Source organism: Choristoneura fumiferana, chromosome 11, assembly GCF_025370935.1.
Source record: "Choristoneura fumiferana chromosome 11, NRCan_CFum_1, whole genome shotgun sequence".
In the NCBI taxonomy this organism is placed as follows: domain Eukaryota; kingdom Metazoa; phylum Arthropoda; class Insecta; order Lepidoptera; family Tortricidae; genus Choristoneura; species Choristoneura fumiferana.
The window spans coordinates 13,176,087-13,198,106 of NC_133482.1; the positions used below are offsets into that span (position 1 = coordinate 13,176,087).

The 22,020-nt window shown below is 40.0% G+C and overlaps 1 protein-coding gene across 1 annotated transcript in view; it reads left to right on the forward strand.

Annotated features, from left to right (window-relative positions):
• The window catches only part of LOC141432829 (serine/threonine-protein phosphatase 2A 56 kDa regulatory subunit gamma isoform-like), a 60,480-nt gene that overhangs the window by 17,850 nt on the left and 20,610 nt on the right, over positions 1–22,020 (forward strand). The window contains 1 exon segment of the mRNA XM_074094619.1: positions 3,675–3,855. Within this exon segment, the coding sequence (XP_073950720.1) occupies positions 3,675–3,855 (181 nt within the window).

The following is a 22,020-nucleotide window of genomic DNA, read 5'->3' on the forward strand; positions in this document are numbered from 1 at the left end:
AAAATTAATAAAAAAATAAAAATAAGAGAGATCACTTCGTAGTATAGGGACTGAACAGTAGAATCCCGACCAAGTGCGAATCGAACTCGCACCGAGCAGCAGGGCTACCACGAAACTCGAAACTCGAAGTTCGTGTCGTGCGGTCCCTCTGACACTTTACTATTTAATACTAGAGCGAGAGGGGAGCGGTACGATACGAACTTCGAGTTTCGAAGCTGAAAAAGTAGTTTGGTTTGTAATTGAGAGAAGGATCAATTACTTACACTACGAGTATACTTTTTACCAGGTTGCGTTTTTTTTTAATCTCTTACTGTGCCCAGTCTTAAAGTTAACAAATTAATGATGCCAGTTTACATTTCTTAGCGAGGTTGTATACAGTGTGTATTTTTGATACTACCTCAAACTTTAAGGGCAGTTAGTGAAGGCCCTAATAATCACATTATATTATGTTTTAGTAAAAAATTTAGACTTATTATTTCCCTTACAAAATTAATTAGCACGCAATGTATCACTACGCGATACTACTTTGTTTTTATTCAAAATGTCGCACTTGTGGACGTGACAGCTGTCACAGAACGCTTCTCTCTCGTATCAAATTATTGTACGCATTACATTGCTGCTCGAAAACATTTCAAAAATTGATTGATTACGCTGTGGTAGTTAATCACCAATTTGCTTTTGAATTTTAATTATACAGAAATAAACTTCCCTACATAAATAAAACCTAATTAATTAATTTTGTTATTTTATTAAACTAAATGTGTACGGACAAAAAATTGAAACGCTAGGTGTTGGACATGTCATACAATTGCCAAAGTTGTGACAAAGTTCCACCCTGGTACGAAATTCATTTTCTCGACAGGCAGGATCATATTCATATAACCTTGCAAATTCAAAATACTTGAATGGACTACAATTTTGTTGTGCCTAGCTATTTTCGATCTAGCGTAGCCGATAATAACTCGTCGGAAATAGATAAGGAACCAATCGGGACTATCGCCGATATCGATTGGCTCTATTTACATCATAAAAAAATAGAGACAGGTAGGTAGGTACTATTTCATACATAATATAACATAGTAAGGTAAACGTACGAGTATATCTCCACAGCTTCCTCAGAAAAAAGGTTTTGACAGGTCTTGACAGACAGATTGATGGACGGACAGAGAGCAAAGTGATTCTATCAGGATTCCGTTTTTGGCAACTGAGGTACGATACGAAACCCTAAAAGACATAAAAGATAAAAATGGAAACATGAATAATGTTACTACTAAATTAAGTCTCTATTTATTTTTACCACAAAATGTAGTTTCTGAACTTGATTGATTCGGACCCGTAGCAAAAATTGATCCAAAACATTAAGGAAGTTAATAATGTTTTTTCTTTATGATTTCCTAAAAATACCAAAGAAAAATAATTTTGAATATTCAAATTTGTTAATTTATTGGAGTCACCGCTACACGAGTTTGTTGTGGATTGAAAGATCGTGGAGTCGAAAACACAATTATTATAATTTTATTCAAAACGTCCATAACATGTCGCGTATCAATCAACCAATGAACCATACTTAATGGTAATAATATACGTTTTCAAACACATTATTTGTGTCGAAATCATTCGCCATCGCCATTGCAAAAATATAGAGGAAAATCAATATTTACTTTATTTAGAATTATGCTTAATTATCATATACCTGTAGGTCTATAGCTTCCCGGATGGAAGCACAATCTTGAGTATTCTTATGTTTGAGTAGTAGCTGTTGCTTGCGATTTCATCCACGAAGAATTCGTCAATTCGTTTATTCTGCGGGTTTCTTTTTTTTTTTCAGGATAAAGTGTAGGTATTCTAAGCGTTAAAGCAGGTTATAACCTATACTCAGTGGTACAAAATTTAGTCCACTCTACTACATACAAAATTACCTATTACTATATACATTTAAGGGCCAGATTTTTTGCCGCTCAGTATCATTTTTGTTCCAAGTTTTATCAAAATTACTTTTTGCTTGAAAAACTGACTTTGCATTTATAATATTTGTATATTATAAACGCAAATGTAGATAAGTATATTAATTTCCTCAAATAATCTGCATTGAAAAAAAATGTAGTCAGAATCTCTACGATTGCTTCTTTCTTACATCCTTATCTTACGTTGCGACTCATTTTGCCAATGATACGCAGGCAACGTCTCAATATCCTTACCCATTAAACATGATCATCAGACGCTTCTGCGTCCTAGGTCAGACTATTCTAGATTGTTCTAAATATACGTCCCATCTCATCCTAGTCGGTTCCGGTCACCGCGGCAACATTGACATTGATGCCCACGCTGACCTACATACCATGGACTTAGGGTTGTCAACTTGCAAGCTGTCACCAATGACTAGAACACATTGTACACGTATGGTTGGACGGTCTTAAGTTGATTCCCAGGCCCTAGGCCCTATATTACGAAGTGCAAAATTCGAACTTCGTATCTTGCCGTCCCGCTGACGCTTATATATTTAATGCGAGTGTGAGAGGGACGGTACGATACGAACTTCGATTTTCGAATTTTGTAGTAGCCCCCCAGAAGTTAAGTAGCGATCATATCGAAATACTAAATAACTAACTCTGGTTCGGTAGTTTTTTTTTCTAATGGCCGACTCATGGATTTTGAAAACGTAAGTATAACAATAACATGTTTCAGCCATTTCGAGGAGTTTACTGCTCGCTCACAGTCTCTAGCACACTGGCGCATAAGGTATTCTATTCTATCTCAGCTCTCTAGGCTGGCCAGTGGCCACACATGAGCAATCCTTTGGTGTTGCAGGTGATGTTCCATAAGTAGGTACTATCATTAAAAAAAAAAACAGTAATATCACGTTGACAACCCTAAACAGCGCCCTTTATTACATTGCATAAATATCGTAAACTACCACTTTATTGATATTCCGACTATCTTTGATGGCGTTTGCTTTTGCTCCTTAACTTCCGATCGATACGTTTGAGGGCAAAGTATGTCAATTGGGTGCTCTCAATTCAGTCAAAAACAGTCGACCTGTTCTATGTTATTCAATTATGTCAAGTTTTGTATGACCTACTCCACATTTACTACTCTTTTGACCTGCTTGCTGTCCGTGGCATGGCATATAATATAATATTATTTATATTTTAACTACACTCCTTGCTTTTAAGTACCTACACCTAAGTTAAACGTATATACCTAGTGCCATCGACGAAGACGCGTGATTTTGTCAAAATTAGCCATTAATGACATTTTAATAAGAACCACGGCACGCGTCATCGTGAATGACTCTACCTATATACACGTAGATAAAGCCGTTGTGGCCTAGCCACTAGCTAGTGGTTTGACGTATGGACTCTCGAGCAGAGGACCGTGGATTCAAACCTGGGCGCGCATCTCTGAGTTTTTCGAAATGTTTGCTGTCACCCGACGACATTACTAACTTAGGGTCTCCCTGTAGGTCTCCCCACATCTATCAATGCGGGGCGAAAAAGACTACGAATAATAGAAAAAGACGTCTTCTCGTCGGTAAACGTCGTTTCCCGTCGGTCGAGCCGATCGACGTCTTTTTCGCTCTTGTTGCGTGGACATAAAGAGTTTTTTGATCGGCTAAAGCCGATTCCGCGTCTATACGTTTGGCGAGACCCTTCATTCATTTGACTTGTCTACAGGGTCGTCCAGAGAAGCCGTCATCGTTGGCCTCCGGGCCCCCGCCGCCCGCTGCCATCGTCCCGCGCTCCGCGGACGGCCCCCGCCCCCCGGGCTGGAACGGCCAGCCGCGCCGGCATGGCTCCAGCCGGTTCAACGTGCACAATCATAATCAGGAGCTGGTCAAACTACCACCCATAAAAGGTAAGCTTGATAAAACAAATGAAAGTTACCGTTTTTATCTCAATGCATACGCCGTAAATGATATGCGGCAAATCAACTTCAAAGTATTACCGCTCCCGACCCGTGGTCCAACTACTATATGTCCAACTGGTTGTACCACGGGAACGTAACTCTACCTATGGTACAACCGGTTGCACCGCGGGGAATCAAGTTTGCTGATGGTCCAATCCAACCGGTTAGACCACGGGGAAGTAAAATCAGCAGTCCAACTCTGGAAAGTATGTTTACCCATGGTCCAACTAGGTTGGTCCAATTAGTTAACTAGTTGAACTACAACTTGAACTTTGTGGAATAGAGGTTCAGACTGTTGATTCCACTGTATTCAGAATAAACTAAGTACATAGGGGTCATTCAAGTATTACGTAAGCAGAATTTTGGTAAATTTTAACCCCCTCCACCCCTTGTCAGCGAAAGTCAGCAAAACCCTACCCCCTCCCCCCTATGCTCTCGTAAACATTGGTATATATTTTTAAGTCGATTCAGGTTTCTTTATTGTTATTGCAAAAAAAACAAGAAATAATAAATAAATATTGCTGACGTAAGCAGCATCTAGACCCCTCCAGCCCCCATGTCATCAAAAATAAGCAAATAGAAGACCCCTCCACCCCCCTTCCGTGCTTACGTAATACTTGAATGACCTCATAGTTGTTGGAAATAGTATCACGACTTTTAATTTTCAAACCTAAGGTAATTTTACTTCCCAGTGGTCCAACTGGTTCAACATAGCAGTTGTTCATATGGATAAAGTTACGTTCCCGTGGTACAACCAGTTCGACATAGCAGTTGGACCACGGGTCGGGAGGGAGTATTACGTACATGTTAAGCTGACATTATCGCCTGAAGTACTCAAAGTCTTGACAAAAATAATTAGAATATAAATTAACCAAGAAGCGTGTGTGCGCATAATTGTTTGTTACTCTTCACGTTTAATAGCAATTCATTTATTGCATTTTATGGGTTTTACAACATTTTATATTAATTTACATGTACGCAGAAACCCCGTTAGGGCACAGCAATACTTATTATATATAAAAAAAAAAAAAAACTTATTCTCGGACTTAGGAACTAAAACACATAAAAATGTTAAACCTTAAAATCAAGATACTCCTTCAGACTGTTGAACGAGTTCACAATCAGGAACCTCCTAAGTTTGCCATAGAATAACGACTCTTTCTCTATATTTTTAAGCTCTAAAGGTATTATAGACTGTTACCGCCATATGGTAAGTGCCGCAACTCACTATTTTCAAATTCGTAAAAGTGCCAACAATTTGTTCCTTTTCCTCAAGTTTTGATTTCTAGGATAGTTATCTCTTGCAATAACACGTAGGCCACTTTTTATACCAACATACCATGGGATCTAAGAGACGTGATCACGTGTATCCTTCATGCAACGTAAATGAAAACCGCGATTTAGTTTTTAGGAATTCCCATGGGAGTATAGTAAAATCCTGAAGTTTCAGTTCAATTGGTGCCAAAAAGGGCCTTGGTTTGACTTATGGCCTCTCAAGCAGAGGATCGTAGGTTCAAACCCCGGCTCGTATGACCCGGCTCGAACAAGAAAGTGCTTTACAAATTTTAATGACAGTTCCTACTTCAGAAATACAATAATAAGGCTGATTGTCATATTGACTTGTGAGTGAAAATAGGCTTTGACGTTTAATGTTTAACCAAACGAGCTTTACGATGAAGGAAAACATCGTGCGGAAACCTGCACAAACCCGCGAAGCAATTCAATGGAAGTTCCCAATCCACACTGGGCCCGCGTGGGAACTACGGCCCAAGCCATCTCATTCTGAGAGGAGGTATGTGCCCAGCAGTGAGACGTATGTAGGATGGGATGAATGAATGATGATTGGTGCCTAATTGGCCAATTTGGCCATGCGAGCGAAGCCACGGGTAAAGCCTAGCCTAGTCTCTGTACTTGTAATTTGTACCTGTAATATAATATTATATTTCGCGACGTTTGCCTTCGACGGAAGCTGTCGGTGCCGGGAAATGAAACGCCGGGGTGGCTCCGATACAGTTTGAGCGCTTATCTTGGTTATAATTTCATTTCAAAAGTTGATGAAACGTTTAAAAGTATTCCGTGAAAATGTGAGCAGGTTGTGGTGAACGATCACTTTTATACCGGTTGATTCCGGGGTCGTCATGAGCAGGAGTGAAAGGGGTGATGGGGAGATTCACACTGGCCAACTTTTACTATGGGACCAGCCACGAAATGGGAAAAAAATCTGCTATTCCATACATTTCGGATAGTTAGCGATCAATTATCTCTTGATTAGATGGTTTTTTTTTGCGATTTCGGGGCTGGTATAGCTGGGGAATCACCTCGTATAACGTAGTCGTAGGCGCTCGTGATATGCAACGTAGATGGTGAAACAGGAATTGGGGTAGAAGTAGGTAGTAAATATAGAAGTATGCCTAGGTACATATTTCAACCGGGGATTTACAGATATCAGCTCTGATGATGATGATGATGAACTCACACGCACGTTTACACCTTACCGAATCAAAATTAACGTCAATCACAATAGATAACTGACAAGCTGCTAATTACACCGACATTTGTTTTTATTGCAAAAAGAGGTAGGTAATCTAGTCACGTCATACCTTGCTGTCACGCAATGATACCTCACCTTATATGTTTTAGTGAACTGAAAGTGCTTTACAATTTTTTGCATTTTGTGCTTAACGGGTCGGTGAGAGGTAGCATGAAATGACAACATAACCACTTTAACCCTTTTTGAAGCATAGTGCATTCATCGATAACGTTAATTCACAACAAGATTCAACAGCGCTGCTTCTACAATATGGCTTATACACATGCACCTACAGAATCAATTGAATTTGTTAAAAATATGACTCTCTTTTTCAATTAATCCTCCATAGGTAAAACTTCAGTAGCGTGTCTAAATTGGCGAAGCCTGAAAAATGGTTAATTCGAATATATATTTATACATTCATCATAACTTCGCGCCTAAGGACATTTTTACATAAAGATATAGAAGGCATATTACTGCTCCATCCGAGCCAAAACAACAAATTTCTATAGGAATAATTAGTATCCCAAGACTTAATGTGTTTATAAACGTTTATTAATTTTTACTTTGTTATTTGTTATGCCATCTGACCATAAATAAAACTTCAAACGAAACGTTTCTTGCAGACGCAAACAACACGTTTCTTTGGCGCTTTGATCAACTGAAACCGCTGAAAACAAAGCAGACATTTATTGTTATTTTTTCCTGTTGTACCTATAATGTATTTCATTTAACGTATAAGGTTTTAAGAAAAGGAAGGTTTAAATCATAACAATTGATTATAAGCCAAGGCACCCCAGCGACAGAACTTTACTGGAAAGTTATTGAAATGATACTAATGAAAATGAATGACTACTCTGATTTTATATGTATCTTCTTTCTATCTATAAGGTTTAATTTGTGCACCGTGTTTTGGATATTATTAACATCAAACGTATCCCCTCATTTGAAACTTGGAGATTTTCTATATCAAGATTGGCCGAAGAAGAGCCGTGGTGGCCGAGTGGTTTGACCTATGGCCTCTCAAGCAGACGATCGTGGGTTCAATTCAAACCCCGGCTCGCACCTCTAAGTTTTTCGAAATTCATGTGCGGAATTAAATACATTTGAAATTTACCACGAGCTTTACGGTGAAGGAAAACATCGTGAGGAAACCTGCACAACAAACCTGCGAAGCAATTCAACGGTGTGTGTGAAGTTCCCAATCCGCACTGGGCCCGCGTGGGAACTACTGCCCAAACCCTCTCATTCCGAGATGAGGCCTGTGCCCTGCAGTGAGACGTATATAGGCTGGGATGATGATGATGATGAAGATTGGAGAAAATTACGTTCCGCATTTCCCCAGTATACTGCCTATCCGAATAGATAAACTGGCTTAAATCTGTGTTTATACACAACAGATTTCTCCGACGTCTTTTATCTCGTGCTCAAACTGCAATTTTAAAACTAAATAATAAAAAAACTAGCGTCAAAATTACATAGCAAATTGCTTCGTCCATTGCTTACTACAATTGCAATAATGGCGTCGCGATCTTGACACTGGTTTGACCACAAATAGAGAAATAATCGGCGCTTGTAGCCATTATTTGCTCGGTCACTCCACGGCTATTTGTGATATCTCACTACTTTGGGAAAAAGGCTTAAGTAAGTACTGTTTGTCTGTGTGGTTGGTGTTTCATGACTGAAATTTGTGTTCTTGTCTCTGAGATCTACGTCTACACGTGTACATTTTTGACATTATTATCACATTTCAGTCGAAAATATCTACATTTTATCGGCAACTAATATTTGCATTGCTCGGATTAACACAATTCACCATCTTCGCATAAACTTTGTCTGAAAATGAAATGCTCCACAGTCCTAGTGTCTCTTGTCGCCTTTGCAGTTCATCTTCATTATGCCGATGATTGTTTATTTTTAGACAGGCTAGCAACTCTTACTCTAAATACATTCAACCTGCAGATCGACGAAATCCGATACTCAGTTGCTATAAAACGTGGCACTACTTACGCTCTGAACCACAAACTAGGGCAAACGCATCAATCATCCCCAATCCCCAAAGGTTAAGGGCACTGTACTAAAGCGTATATCAGGTTTCAGAGTGTTTTATCGATCTAAATCTGTTTTATTGCTCAAATTATTAAATAAGTGTTAAATAAAAGTAGAACCAACCACGTCATTTTTCTGCTTTGACAAGACCCTTGTCTTGTGCAATCATTTACAGTGGTACTTTCTTTGAAATATTTCTACAAATCTACCACACTACACAACATTAGCCGCCTGACCAACAGGCCTAAGTTCTGATACTTAATTAGTAATGATGACTATCTCACTGACTGTCTCACTCTGGCCCTTTGTCCCTAATGAGGTATAACCGGAACACATTATCATCATCTCATCTAGCTCTAATGGTTTAGGCTGCGCGATGTCGTACCAATATATCAGTGGCATGAGATTAACAGTTTCTTTAGGCAAAATGGAATTAAAAGTAGCATGAGTTAGGAATGTCTTCGAAAGCAGCACCTCGCAGTGAGTATACAATATACAATACACAAGCTTTGCCATAAATTTCATCACTAACGTCAAGTAAAAAACTTAGATAACCCGGCCGCACTACTGATAGGTGTAAATAGATAGATATCAACTTATTCTTACTAACATAGTAACCGCTGGCTGGAGACAAAAAAATAGTAGCGCGTCCTTGCCTACACAATTGGAGCCATCCAGTGTAAAGTAAAGTGGCTTACGTCCGCTAAGCTTTTTGCTCAACATCCCCTTCTTTGTGCTGCATTCCGTTTCCGCCGCTTTTCAATGCTGCTCATATACATATACCTACAAATTGTATACAGTGTACAGTAGTCAAGGGTGGGGGTTGCACAGGTTGGAGCTAGTGTGTGCTTTTGTCTGTGCTCGGATTTATTAGTGCCCGCCGGCTTTGTTTTCAATACAATATCGCGTCGTACCGTACGTAGCTGATGTGCGTATGTAATTTGTCAAGAACTCATTTACGTTCAGTCAACCAGTTTGACTCCTAGGCCACAACAGACGGACTCTGCCGCGGACCCCTTATAGTTCGGAAAATAGACTTATGATGAAAATTAATAGTTGTTTTTTTTTTTTTTATGGCTTCGTGGGCAACTTTGGGTGTGTCCAGGGACCACCAGTGGTCTGCGGACCACTGGTTAAGAACCACTAACTATAGACAGATCAGAATTGATTGATGCTGATGGTTTATTGAATAAATTTCATATAAGTTTTCACTTTCCTTGCACTTGTAGGTAGAAGAAGGATAAGGTCAGATCTTGCTAAATTCCCACGGGTAGGGAATTCTTCAATAAGAGCGTAGCCAAGGACGTTTAGTAGGTAAATGTTAAGAATAACACTATCAATAAATACTTGCTGGTTACTTTGAATCATCTGTTACTGCAGTTTAAGTAATGACAAGACTCTTTTTTATCACTTGGGCAAAATTATTACAAATGTATGTATCACTATGCAAAACACGTTATGTTCAACACTAATATTTACCCGTGGTTTCGCTCACGTTAGCTATTGTTCTTTAAGGGTGATAACACCCTATTGAAGAACTACAGGCCCATCTCGCTGTTGAGCCATGCCTGAGCTGAGCTTTACTATGGGTTTTATAAATAGGCTCAGAGTTGGTCAGCGTGCTATGGAGAGAGCTATGCTTGGGGTTTCTCTACGGGATCGAATCAGAAATGAGGAGATCCGTAGAAGAACAAGGGTCACCGATATAGTCAAGCGAATTAGCTAGTTGACGTGGCAACGGGCAGGCCACATATCACGGAGAACAGATGGTCGCTGGGGCCGAAAGGTTCTTGAGTGGAGACCGCGGATCGGCAAGCGTAGCGTAGGACGTCCACCAACGAGATGGACGGATGACCTAGTTAAAGTCGCGGGTTCACGGTGGATGCAAGCCGCTTCCAACCGAGGCAATTGGAGGTCTATGGGGGAGGTCTATGTCCAACAATGGAGCTGATATGATGATGATGATTATGATGAACTATTAGATCTTGCAGCCGAATGGAATTTCCGGGATTTGACTGAATTTCCATGGGAATTTCCAAAAATAACATCCTGTATTTCATTTAATTTGTATGACGAACATAATTTGTCTCTAGATTTAGAGAATATGATTCTGGAATTTTACATAGATGTCGTGGGAATGTCAGAAGTAGTCTATATTTTGTTCCGAATTTCAGCTTTCTACATTCCAAAATTTCATCCAAATCGACTCTTTTAGCGTGAACTCCCAACATTCAAACGCACACTTACAAACTTTCGCATTTATAATATTAGCAGGATTTGCATTATTGTGCCCCCAAGTTCCGTTTTATTCTGTTACCAACTTCCTCAACTCGAACTAGACGTTCGACTACCCAACAGGATCGCCAACTCTCAAAAGTATAACGAAACAACTTTCCAAGTTTCGTGAAAGGCGCGGCAATCTTTCCGATGGGTTCCGCACATCGATCGCTCCGCTAGACTTATTTATTGCTCTGAGTAATGGACGTGTGACAGACAGGGGGAATGCCTTGCCTATCCAGTTAAATATTCTAATTTGTTTTTTTTCCAAGCTTTTATTTAACTTGTAATTCGTATTATTTCGTTTTCGTATGTGTTCTGCTCGTATGGCATGGTTGCAAAATGTGCAATATTTTTGGGGCCCATTTAGTTGAAGTTTACTTAATTATGTAAGGCTGGTGACAATACAATAATCTGGTACTGAAACGCTGGTGGTCCCGCCAGGGTCGTCTCCGTAGGACGGAACTCTTCAACGGTTAGTGGCATCGACTTGGTGCAGGTAGTTGTTAAGATGAGGATGCAAGTACGTACAGCTGACAAATAATATAATCCGAAAAAAAGCTTGTATTAAAGATGAAATTTGTAACAAAACTTTTTTGTACTGAGACAGCGGTGTCTGCTTTACGAGAATGGAATACCTAAGAACATCCCTTATTTTTAAGTAGGAAAATCCTGACCTACTTGGCCTAACGCTGACCTCGCGTCTTCTCACTCTAGGTAGTGTAGGTATAGGTCCATTTCTTTGCCCTAGTTTCAAGCAATGGGTATGAGTGATTCAGGAGACGTGATCAACCCTTCACTACTTAGTGAGCGCGTGCGATGTAGTGGGGTAGCTAATTAATGCAGGACCTCGCTGCAACAAAGTTTTGTCACGTAGCAATACAAAATAATACAGATAAGTTGTAGTCTGATCCAAATCGCACGCTACATGCATACCACAGACTCGAATCAAAATCGAAGTTCGTATCGTACCGTCCTCCCTCTCACTCTCGTATTAAATAATATAAGTGCCAGCGGGACGGTAAGATGAGATGCACTTCGTAGTATAGGGCCAGTTCGCGACCTAACTACGTCTCATGCACTGGCTGACGTCGATCGATCTACAAGCAGCTTAATATTAATAGGATCATTGTTGTATGGATGTGTTGTAATGTAATTCTATGTAAGTTTACCTAAGTTCATATGACAAAGGACAGGAAATATTTACTGGTCGAAGAGCAGATAACTTGGGGAGAAATGTTCTCGAGTGCTGACCACGAACTGGAAGACGCAGCGTTGCCAGGCCTCCCACTCGATGGACCATCGTGAGAATTGCAAGTTGTCGATCATTATGCCGTTCTTAGGGGGCGGCCTTCGATCGACTGTGGACGTCTTCCGGCTGCTGATTATGATGATGATGTAAGATTCAGCTTGTCCACGGCATTTTCTTTCAACTTACTCTACCAGGAAACTAATATTTGAATTTTTAAAGATCATTTGTTTTTCAGGACTAAAAGGGCGGGACCACCAGCGTTTCAGTACCAGATTATTGTATTGTCACCAGCCTTACATAATTAAGTAAACTTATGTAAATAAGATACTACCGTTGAGTCCTTTTCTGCTCAAACTTTGCGTAACTATCTCTTATATCTTGAATGTACTTACTCGTTTATATCCTTTTCTGAAACTGCCTGTTTGTATAATAAACGCCAGACCATAAAAGCCTTAGTGTTGATATGTCTAGGTCGTCCAAATAAGCTTATTTTACTGCCTAGCCCGTAATATCTACTACCTACTCCGACCTCGATAAAGGCAACGATCTATACGAAGGTATAAATCATGGCGCCAATGCAAGAATATAGTATCTTCCCGACATACTAGCACTGTGGTAGGAACTGGGAACTATAAATATGTCCTATAAGCTCTTAATTCAACCCTCTACGATATTTACGTTCTAGCCTGAATGTGTCGTGCAAAAGGTCACTGACCTGCAGGGCTACTACGAAACTCGAAACTCGAAGTTCGTGTCGTGCGGTCCCTCTCGCTCTCGTATTAAATAGTATGTGTCAGAGGGACCGCACGACACGAACTTCGAGTTTCGAGTTTCGTAGTAGCCCTGCAGTGCTTACAAAACTTAAAAAATATTATAAATGAAACGTATACAAAATTCAGATCTATTGTCAAGAAGACATTAATATCTAAGGCGTATTATAAAGTAAATTATTATATCATGGACAGGGATATTTGGAAATAATTCCAATTTGCATTAGCGATCCCTTCAAATAGCGAACCTACTGTGTTAAAAATAAAGTTGTGTTAAATACTTGTGATGATACATATCATTTAATAATATTGTAAATCTGCTTAAAAAAAATATACCTCGTTGAGTTTCTTGCCGGATTCTTCTCAACAAAGGTTTTTCCGAACCGGTGGTAGATTTTTTTTTGACATTCATAAGTGCTTGTTATAGCCTAAATTGAACAAGGATATTTTGACTTTGACTTTGACTAAAAATAAGAGAAATAGAACTAATATTACTTAAACTCTAGTGAAGAGTAATTTATAATTACAATAGTGAAAGTGAGGCCCGTCTGTCTATGCTACGCGCAGATAATTTTTCCCGCAATCTTTGCCAGAGGTATCAATGTAGGTAGGAACCATCTTGCCATAAAGCCAAATGCCTGATAGATTTCTTCTGCTTTATACTTCGATTGAGTCTTAAATTCTTGACTCTAGATTACCTCTTCATTACCTCCTGACACTGGTTTAACAGGATACATCTCTTGTAATTAGCGTTAAGACAACATCTCCGTCCCGACAGGTTGCTCTGTGTAATCAGAGACATTTTTGCGTTAACTCAAGGAACTAGATATTTTACTTAATGTAGGGACAACGAACTCTAGTAGATAAAAATTTATTTAGACAAAACACCGAGTATCCTCTTGTTGACTGCCTACTGAACCCTCCCCCCTTCCCTCCTTAGTAATTAAGTAAATCTGAGCTTGGTTTATTTTTACGAGCTGTTATTTAACTTTCTATGTTCGTATAAGCTAATAGTGTAAGTCGACTACGAAGCTTACACTTACATACAACTCAATTTTTCCCACTTCTATAAAGTGATCGCATTGGCTTGACATTTGGTACGGGAATGTAAAAAAATCTAGTATTTTTTTTACAAAATCTTATAGGCCAAGACTGTCTCTGTGTAGGAATCGGTTATTCCTATATCACAAGGGAAGTAACAGTTATTAGCTAGCCCGTAGAGTCTGACAATCGTGAGTTAATCGTGAGTCTTCGATGCTACTCCTCAGAGTAGCTTTAATTTGCCATCACTGATCGTCACGTAAAAAATTTAGGATTTCGGTGGGAATGAGTTATTATAACGCCAGGCCACTGCTGTCGAGGTAGACCGAATCATTCGCGGTAGAAATCATATTCCATACGTCACACATTATGTGAAGTTTTATCCAAGATCTTACTGCTGGTGCTGTTTATACTTGCTCATTGAGCGTACACTTGTTTTGATTATGTTATATTTCTGAGCTGAAACTGACCGTTAACCTGTAATTTCAACTAAGTAAAGTTCCACGAATTTCGATGGTGCTGTTTAGCACCATTAATTGGACTTCAAAACCAATCAATGCGCATCCCGTGGGCATTCCAATTCCAATCTGTTACGTAATCATCTATAAATACCAATATACCTTGAATGGGATACTCCCATTGGAAATGGGGGCGGAGGATATACGCGTCACCTTATTTTGTGTATACTGTATTCAGTTTTTTAGTTTCCGAACCTTAATAGGAATAAAACCCTAGAAGGGTTAATAGGACCACTTTGTTGTCTAGGCAACCCAGTGGTTAAAGAACCCAAGCTTATGGTAATCCAAGCTTGAGGCTCTGTATTCGATCCCCGGTTGGGGCGGATACTATGTACTTATAGAAAAAACTAATGTTTGTTCTCAAGTCTCGGGTGTGTCTATTTAAGTATGTTTATCCGTTGCCTACCCATAAAACAAGCTTTGCTTACTTTGGAATTAGGTCAATTGGTGTCAAGTTTATCGTCATATTTCTTTTTTATATTAACGTAAATATGTACGCGTGGAGGTATCAAGTCCATTTAAAATAAAAATAAAACATTTATTGAGGGCAACATGGCCCACACAATAAATTCCTTGCGGACTAACATACATATACTCGTACATACATAGTACAAAAAAAAACTATTTACGTTGCAAAACAGCGTGACCCCATTGCGCCACCGTCTCATTGGCATCGCATTGGTTAGGCGAGGCGCATGATGCCCCGGAACCACCGGACCCGAAACTCGACGTCTTTCCACCAGATGGCTCCACTCGCGATGCTCTCCATTAGCAACCGCGGCACGCGCACCACAAACAAGCTAAAGTGCACGTAGTGGTACTTTTACTATTATCTATTCTGTGCTAGTGGTGCGACAGCAACTGCACCTTTCAGCGTGTATCCGCTTTTCCGACGGACGTATTGCGCCTTATCTACGAATAGGACGGTGTGGTGGTGGCTTATGGCGGCGATGGTCCCTTGCAACCGTAAAAAAGGTTCCGAGTTTACGAAATCAAGAGATAATATTTTGAAAATGTATTTAAATACAAAAAAGAAGTGGATTGCAAAACCTATACCGCTTTCACGTTGAAAAAAAATTGACAAGAATTAATGTCTCACAAAACAGGTAGAAAAATCCGAAATAAATAAGTATTGTTTTTCATGTTCTTATTATTTACTGGATTTGAACGAAACTCTCAGTGCGTGAGACTCACACTTGGCCGGTGTTATTTTCTAACAAAACAAGAGTGCTAAATCTAGATTTCTTACACAACTTTCTCCTACTTGTTGGTATGTTCACAACATGCATCGAAAATATTTTGATTATACCTATAAAAATCTCCGGTGATACTTCGCTGAATGGTCACGGTGCTTATTATGTCGTTAGCAGGGATCTAATCGGTCTTATCTTTATAACTGACTCTCTACCTTGCCTTGTTTAACATCGCCTTAATATTGTTTAGCAGGGATTCGCCGCAAGGCTGTACGGTGGAACGCTAATTCTCTGGCCGGTGGATTTTTTATGGCTACTGTGGTTGTTTGTGTTTGTAAAAAAAAGGAATTATGAAAATTGGATTACTCTGTAAGAAGTTATGCCTGGTCATACATTACAATCAGTGACTGAACAGTCAGTCATCCCCTGTTTTCCTACACTTAGGGTAGGAATATTTTGTTCCAAATTTAAATGGGACCACCCTCGGGGTATACGCTTTCCAATAAAAAAAGAATTATCAAAATCGGACTACTCTGTAAAAAGTTATGCGTGGTCATACATAAAAAATATATATACGCGTTGACTTGAGAACCTCCTCCGTTTTTTTTTTCGTCGCTTAAAAACTCGTGGTAAGTTTGACTTAAGCCCTTTTTTTCGAATACGTAATGCGAAATTACCATCAGCTTTTCAGTAAATGAAAATATATCGCCTCCTAAGCAGTTCAATGCTGTGCGAAGTTAGACAGTGTAGGTGTAGGCGGTTCCGTAATCGTGCAGTCTTCTCATTTCTAGAAGTGGCCTGTGCGCAGTTGTGGGACGTAGGTATAATAGCAGGACTGCAGGAGACGTATACAAAGAAAATATTTTCTGAATATTTCAAATTATATTGCTTAAAATTACTCATTTTGATTTCCTCATAATTTTGTACATACCTACATAAATGCAAAAAATATGTCCGGGCGAAAATAGAACCTTTTCCTTTTTTTGAAGTCTCTCACCGAATGTTTAGTAAACCGAACATAACGTATGTCTGTCAACGTAACGAGCTCCTAATCTATTTTTAACGCCCCTTTTATCTCCCTTGCATTACTTGTCACCGCAACGCTTCCACGCCGAACAATTTGTACACAATTAAAGGGATCGATAATCCTATAGGACCAGCTAGCGTCTGGCATAGCGTCCCGCATTGCGCAAAATTACCTCCAAAAGGGCGTATGTCGGTTACCAATGCTTAAGTGAATATGACTTTTTGGTAGTAAATAACGGCACCCCACCTAAACAAACTTTGCCCCCGTTATTGTGCTGTTTCTTGGAAACTCACCCTCGTCTGGTATCCATATTTTTACGATATTGTAGGCGGATCCCAGCTATATTTTCAGGGATTCCAGGAATTGCTGGCAATCCGAGTTGAATTGTTTTAATCAGAGGGGATGTTAGATGTTATGTCTCGGCTGAATGTAATTTTTGTACTAGAAAAATATTGTACGTTGAGTATGGGCTGAGATCATTTTAGCTTGTGACTCGCTAAAGATCGCGCTTGAGCTTTAAGGAATATATATCAACTTTCACTTTATCACTTGATTAATTTCAGGTAATTTTTACATGCAAAGAAATCGCGTGATTACAGTAGAGACAAGTTTACAAATTATGCAACTACTATTAATGCACACGTTTAGAAATATGTTTGTTGCTTGGCGATTTGTATAAAATTTGGTATCTCTATAGGTGGATTTTTTAAATAATTCTTAGATTACTCTTTATTTCGACACTGACGGGATCGGGGCATATAAAAATAAAATTTTAAACCCAGAGTAAGAAGTTTTGCATGGGTGCTATTTCTAGAACTTAATGAAGACCGCGATTTAATTTTTGGGAGTTCCTGTGGTAATTCAGTAAATTGCTGGAATTTTCAGTTCAATTTCCAGGCTCTCAATCATTGCAATGGTCACAGGATTGCAATTGTGACTGGATTTTCAAAGGAAAACAGCCCTAGCGTTTTCTCATTCGTTTAATTTTATATTATTTATCATCACCTTTAAACCAGCAATTCTTGTATATTTATTTATATCTCAGAAACGTCTCTAACATTTCGACGCTCGCTCTAAGGGTTTTCGGGAGCGAACAATCGATCCAGCATGGTTTTATTTCTGGAAAAATGTGAGTTTTCGAGTTTAACCCGAACGATGTTAGGTCGCCCAGGTATAATTCTCAATACGTATAGTTATAAGCATTATACCACAGTAAGTATAAACTTGGCTAATGACGCAATACTTTCAAAGGAATTCGGCGTGTCAGTGGACAGGAATTGGCTATCTAATTTACGCTGCTACCCCACCCGCCCCTTTTCCACTACCCTTTAGTTAGCCGCTGCTCAGCACGATTTGCGTAACATGCCCTTGTTATACCTATATCTGTGCTATTTTAATTGAACAAATGTGAGAAAGGCAGAAATGTAATTGAATCCTAATTAATGTATATTAAAACGTATTGCAACTGCTTAAAATCGATAGAATCTTAAATGTAGTTGTATTCAATGGAACTGTAATAATTATACTGAAATACTATATTGAATGTAGAAATATACAGAAGAAATGACATAAAATAACAATGTGTTGCTATATATTTATAACATACTAGGTAGAAAATTAAAAGTAAAATATTGTCTTTGACGTAAAATTTGTATAGTGTTCGCTGGGGCACGACTAAACGAAACCGTAATTTTGCAAATTAGGAATACTGTTTTTATAGTTCCGTATATCAAAAATAAAAAGGAATCCTTATAGGATTACTTGGTTGTACAATTTATCTGATAAGATTCTGTTTCTCTTTTTCTTAATAATACATAGAGGTGTCAAGTAAAGGCCACACAGTACAAACCGAGAAAAAAGTCCGCAATATACTTTGTTTCACATAGAAATACCTGCTAATGAATTACAGACTTATTTTTTACTTGCTTTTTAAATCTGCACGAAATCCTCAGAGCGCCAGTCCGACTCGCGCTTGGCCGGTTTTTTCCTTACTGCCTCACAAATTTGTCATCTCAGATTTCCGCTCGAGCTCGGCCGCAAACAACTGTATCATAAAATATTGTCACCGTGTTTATCGAAGGGTAAAGTTTCATGACAGGTTTGTGTAATCGCCTGGCGTCGTACGGAGATGCCGATACCTACTGTATCATACAATACAGGTGACGGGTTAGGCAGTAGGCACGTGCCCTGGCCCGAGTCGAATTATGAAAGCCGCGCGGCAGGGCTGGCTCGAATGACGATTTAAATAAAACCTCTGGATTTTGAATAAATTTTTGGTAAACAAAACCTTCATGTTGTTGCATTGTGCTTTGGTGTGTTGTGATTGTTAAGGTCTTGTGCTTATTTATTACTGTTTTCTCTGTTATGTAATTTGAAGTACATTTCCGGCTGATCTTGTGAGTAACGGTGTAAATGGCGTGTGACACGAGGCGACAGCCCTACGCCTGAGGTTGTATAGAGCGGTTGTTGCATGCCGGCGGGGTGGTGCGCGCGCACGCTCGGCGCGGCGCGGCGGCACGGCAGTCCGGCCGCCCCCGCCGCTCGCTCCGGTCCCGGCGCAGCCGGGTGCTGTGGCTCGGATGCCGATGCCGGCCGCCGCCTGCGATGGTCCACGCCGGGCCGACCGCGCGCGCGCCCTCCCGCGCTATGTTCACCGCCGCTGAGAGCAAGCCGCGTCGTGCTGTCTCGCCGCTCGGTATACCCAAGTCACCGTCGTTCCACTCGGGGCTCGACCTCGTCGCGAACCAAGCGGCCACCAAGCGCTCTGAAAGCGTTTCAGACGTCGCGCGCGCGTTCCGTTTCGCCCTGTTCGGAGGGGTCGGTGCCTCGAACGGCCCCGGTGCCGGCATGGAGGGCCAGGCCGCGCTGCAGAAGGCGCCCTCGCCGCCGGACGCTCGCAGCCCACCTCCTGCCACTGTCACGCCCGAGCGGCTCACGATGCCACCGGCTGATAAAGAGAGCCTCATGGTCCAACTACCCCTCCTGAAAGGTTCGTCGGCATCGCTATATATGACGCGTTAACCTTGAGTTTTCAGCCGCACTTCACCACTGTTTACAAACGGATCGACGCCGCTTAGCCATTCGTAAACCGAGTCTATTTCGGAAATCAGAAAAGCGCGCGATAAAAATAATGATGTTGTCGGGTCGTCGATCGTTACGGAACTAAATATGTGTTAATTCCGCTTGTTGCCGGCGTCTGCACAACAGATGTGTAGCCTCAAGCCGCCCACGCCTCGGCACGCTGCCTTGAGGCCATCCCGAGCCATGTGGCCCAGTGTTCCAGTACACAGCACACCTACATAATCTATACTAATATAGTCTATAGCTAGTCCACAGTCTATATGGCAAATGGCGAAACTGCCGCAGAAATATATCGACCCACCGGTGGCCTGCGGCCGGCCCCGTCCTTATAATTATGCCATGGGAAGTAGCAGCGCCCTTGCGTCCTGCAGTCGATTTCCCATTGACATTATTCATGCGGATCCGATTCTCGGCTAAAAATAGACTAAGTTATAGCTCTTGTCATAGCGCTTTAGCGCTAACGAAGGTAATTAGTTTGCGGAGGTTACGTGCCAGAGAACACCGGAGAGGCGGTGTATATTGTCTATATTATGTACTTGTCTATCGTCCCTATTGTTTCTGTTTACTCTTCCCAAATGGATTAGTACGAGTAGGTACCTGTCTATTTGCTATATAGGTTGTTAGTTGTGGGTTTATTATGCCTAGACTTACATAATACTCGTATTTATTATGTTCGCTTTAAATTCCCTTGTGAAGTACATCTGTATGTTATGTTCGTGTTTTACTATAAAGGCTTGTATTCCCCATTTTCGCTGCGTAACCTGCGTCTCATATTGTAAATATAAACACTTATTGTATTTGTATGTGTGTACCAATTAATAAACAAAAGTAGACTCGTTAATAATTTCGAGACTTTCAAATCGATAACTCATAGTCATAACAAATATTCTCGTTTAACTTCGTAGAGGTTAAAATTTCAAAAATCCTTTATGCATCGTTTGTCAAGTGCCGGCTAACTCACAGGACGTTTCTTCATCATATCATATCTGATGGTTAGTCTTTTCTTTTTAACTGGCTGGCTTATTTATTCCAGGATACGTTCCTTTTAATAAATCTACAACCGGTAGGTTTAGTAGGTACTACCAAAGTTTAATCCCACCCACATACAAACAAAGTATATCAAAAGCGTGAATATTTTTTGGTATTTCTATCTTTTTGCACTCCTTTATGAAAAAATTAACTGTGATTTCCAAGACTTTTGATTTAGTGTTTGTTACCCACGACGCAAAAAGAGGAGTTTTATAAGTTTGATATGCATGTGTGTCTGGCTGTGGCTCCCAAACGGATGGACCGATTTTGATGCGGTGTTTTAATCGAAAGCTAGTTTAAATAGAGATGATGCTTAGCAAAGTTTCATTAAAATCGGTTAAGCCGTTTATTTATTTATGGGATATTAGCTTTGAAATAATAGTGGCGAAAGCTTTCTAAGCTGTTTTTTTTTTTATTTATCTGTTATGCGGTTGTAAGGGGATTTAAAATATCACCAAAAATAATATCATAGGTAAAATGTCTATCTAGTATTCTAGTCCTACTTAACTACCCACCCACCCTAACCACCCTACCTAGCCATCTTTTACTATCGCAGAAAATTAAGGAAACGATTACTTACTACATTGGAAATGAAAAGAAAATTACTCAATGAGTATAATCTGTTGTTTCTTTACCTACCGTTTGCGAGGAAACCGGACCGTGGCAAAGGCTTAATCTCGTCACGCGATTGCCTCTTATCTGTAATGCTTCGCCTCATTATGACCACAGGCGCTGCTTTTACGTTTACAGTTCGTAATTAGCCCTATTATGCAAAGCAGACATTTAACATTAGGAAAATATCTCGGCCTCAAGGGCATGTGAAATGATAAACATGCGCCAGCCACCGCACCGTCTTCTATTGCGCCTATTCCAAGCCTTTCTAGATCTTTGGATACTGTACACTGTATATAGTTATCGGTCAGTCAAAGTCAAGTCAAAATATCTTTATTCAATTTAGGCTATAACAAGTAGTTATGAATGTCATAAAAAAAACTACCACCGGTTCGGAAAAACCTCTGTCTTTCTCAGAGTAACTTATTTAGGTAAAGCTAATCATTATCTTCGGCCTAGTCCGATTACTGTGCAAATATAATAGAATGAGAGTGATTGGGCTGTAGTTCCCACGCGAGACCAGTGCACATTAGGAAGGAACCTCATACGCCCCATAGAATAACAAGGTGCAAGCAGGTTTTCTTTCACAATGAAGCTCAAGGTCAATTTCAAATGTACTTTGCACTTAAATTCTAAAAATTATAGAGTCAAATGCGACCCCGGGTCAAACCCACAGTACACTGCTTATCCTATCAATGCTCTGTCGAAAATCTGGATTCACGACTGCAAATCGAT